This window comes from Sarcophilus harrisii, chromosome 6 (genome assembly GCF_902635505.1).
Source record: "Sarcophilus harrisii chromosome 6, mSarHar1.11, whole genome shotgun sequence".
Lineage (NCBI taxonomy): Eukaryota > Metazoa > Chordata > Mammalia > Dasyuromorphia > Dasyuridae > Sarcophilus > Sarcophilus harrisii.
Genome location: NC_045431.1, coordinates 239163157 through 239165074, shown reverse-complemented (window position 1 = coordinate 239165074; position 1918 = coordinate 239163157). Strand labels below are relative to the sequence as shown.

The following is a 1918-nucleotide window of genomic DNA, read 5'->3' as shown; positions in this document are numbered from 1 at the left end:
AGGTAAACAGAGTTAAGTGATTTGCTGAGGGTCACAGAGTTGGCAAGTGTCTCAGGCCAGATCCCAGTTCTTCCCATTCCAGACCCTGGAGCTCTACCTTCTGCCATTGCCACCTGCCTGGCTTACACCCAATAAATGTTTCCTCATTCCTTAGAATGGCAACTCTGGACACAAACCTAAAGAATGACAGAGGGAATTGTGCTTTTCCTGGCCGGGAGGTGGGAAGGGGCTGCAGGTGGCCTGGAGCAGGGGCTTATTTCTTGGGCCTCATCTCTGGGCCTCTTGTTCTTAGCCTCATGATGAGGTCTCCTGGGTGTTGCTTTGGGGGATGTCCCTCATCCCCCCTCCCACCTCCTGCTCCTCCCCCAGAGCTCTCTGCAGGACCAGCCTGAGGGGCTCCCTCCTTTTATGCCCTCGTTTGCCCACGAAGAAGTAAATGAAGGGGTTCACGCTGCTGTTCACACAAGCCAGGGACTGAGAGAGGCTATAAGGCATGAGTTCTATTCTGAGGCGATGATTTATGAAATCCTCGATCCCCCAGGGCAGGCCGCAGAGTAGGAACACAAGGATGAGCAGGACCAGGAGGTAGAGCCTGGGGGGCCGCTGGCTCAGGGAGCTGCACTGGACCCTCAGCAGCAGAGTCAGGCTGGACACGCACAGGACACAGGTGAGGAGGACAAACCACAGGAAATAGATAATGAGGAAGTTGCCACAGAAGGGTTGAGGAGCCACATACAACACAGTGACAAACTCTGTGACTTCGATCATCCAGGCCAGAACCCAGAGGCCGGTGCAGACCACAGCAGACCCGTGCTTGGGGCGGTGACATCGGTACCAGATGGGGAAGAGTGCAGAGAGACAGCGCTCGGTGCTGATGGCGGCCAGGAGGCTCATGCCCGTAGTGTAGGACATGTATTGGAGGTAGACCACTACCTTGTGCATTATAGGATAAAAATAGTTAACAATTCTTCTCAAGGAGACTAGAAAGGAGCAGCAGAGGAAGAGGGCGTCGGCCGCCGCCAGGTTGAGAATGTAGACGGAGAAGGGGGTCCTCCGGATGCGGAAGCCCAGGAGCCACAGGACGGCGCCGTTCCCCAAAAGCCCAAGGGAGGTAACAAGAAGAGACAACACGTCCATCCAATCATAAAAATGAAATCCTCCAGGTGTCCCAGAAGCCTCACTCTCATTTACCCTTCTCTCCGTAGCACTGTCATTACCATATTCCTGTTGCTGGGGTGTAGGGGACACAGCCATGATGGGTGGTCCCAGGCCCAGAAAGCCCTGCTCCTCTCAGACTCCCTGGGGATGCAGAAACAGAGAAGGGCTTACTCCCATCTCCACCTTCAAGAGTTAGAGCCTCCTCCCCAAAAGTGTAGGTCATGAGTAAGCAGTGAATAATATTCGAGCCTCAACTTACTAGTGAGAGAAAGGGTTATTTCACTCATATTGGTAACCAGTTATTTAATTAGGATGAAGACTTTTTCATTCCTATTTACTCATTCAGAAATCAACCCCTTTTAGGTTGTTAAATCAGCTTCCAAAGGGCGTTGCTAATAGATGAGATATATGGGGTTTTATTGATCAATCTCCCACCATCAGCTTAGAACATTGCTAAATTCTCCATCATTCTCATGTTTTCTTCCTGTGGTTACACTTGGGCAAAAAGTCTAGAGATTATGGAAATTTAGCCAGCTCTTCGATATACTAGCGATTGAACTAAAACAGCGCTTTCAATGGGTGAATTCACTTGGCAAATATGACTAAAGCAATTTTGTTACTCAATGACATCTTTTGATAAGACTCTAAAAGAATTGTTTCATAAAATACATCCTCATTAATTGATTGATAGAGAAAGACTTAGCTCTTAACTCTGGCTTTGCTCTGGGATTTCTTTGGGTAATTGAAAGAAACAAGGAAG

The 1918-nt window shown here is 49.3% G+C and overlaps 1 protein-coding gene across 1 annotated transcript; it reads right to left on the bottom strand.

Annotated features, from left to right (window-relative positions):
* Positions 1-294: 294 nt before the first annotated feature.
* On the bottom strand, positions 295-1254 carry LOC116420090 (mas-related G-protein coupled receptor member X4-like). The gene has a single exon (XM_031943611.1). The coding sequence runs from the start codon at positions 1252-1254 to the stop codon at positions 295-297; it is 960 nt and encodes a 319-aa protein (XP_031799471.1).
* Positions 1255-1918: the final 664 nt, after the last annotated feature.

Excerpts from the sequence above, each read along its gene's own strand:
- LOC116420090 (XM_031943611.1), bottom strand. The coding sequence starts at position 1,254 with ATGGCTGTGTCCCCTACACCCCAGCAACAGGAATATGGTAATGACAGT.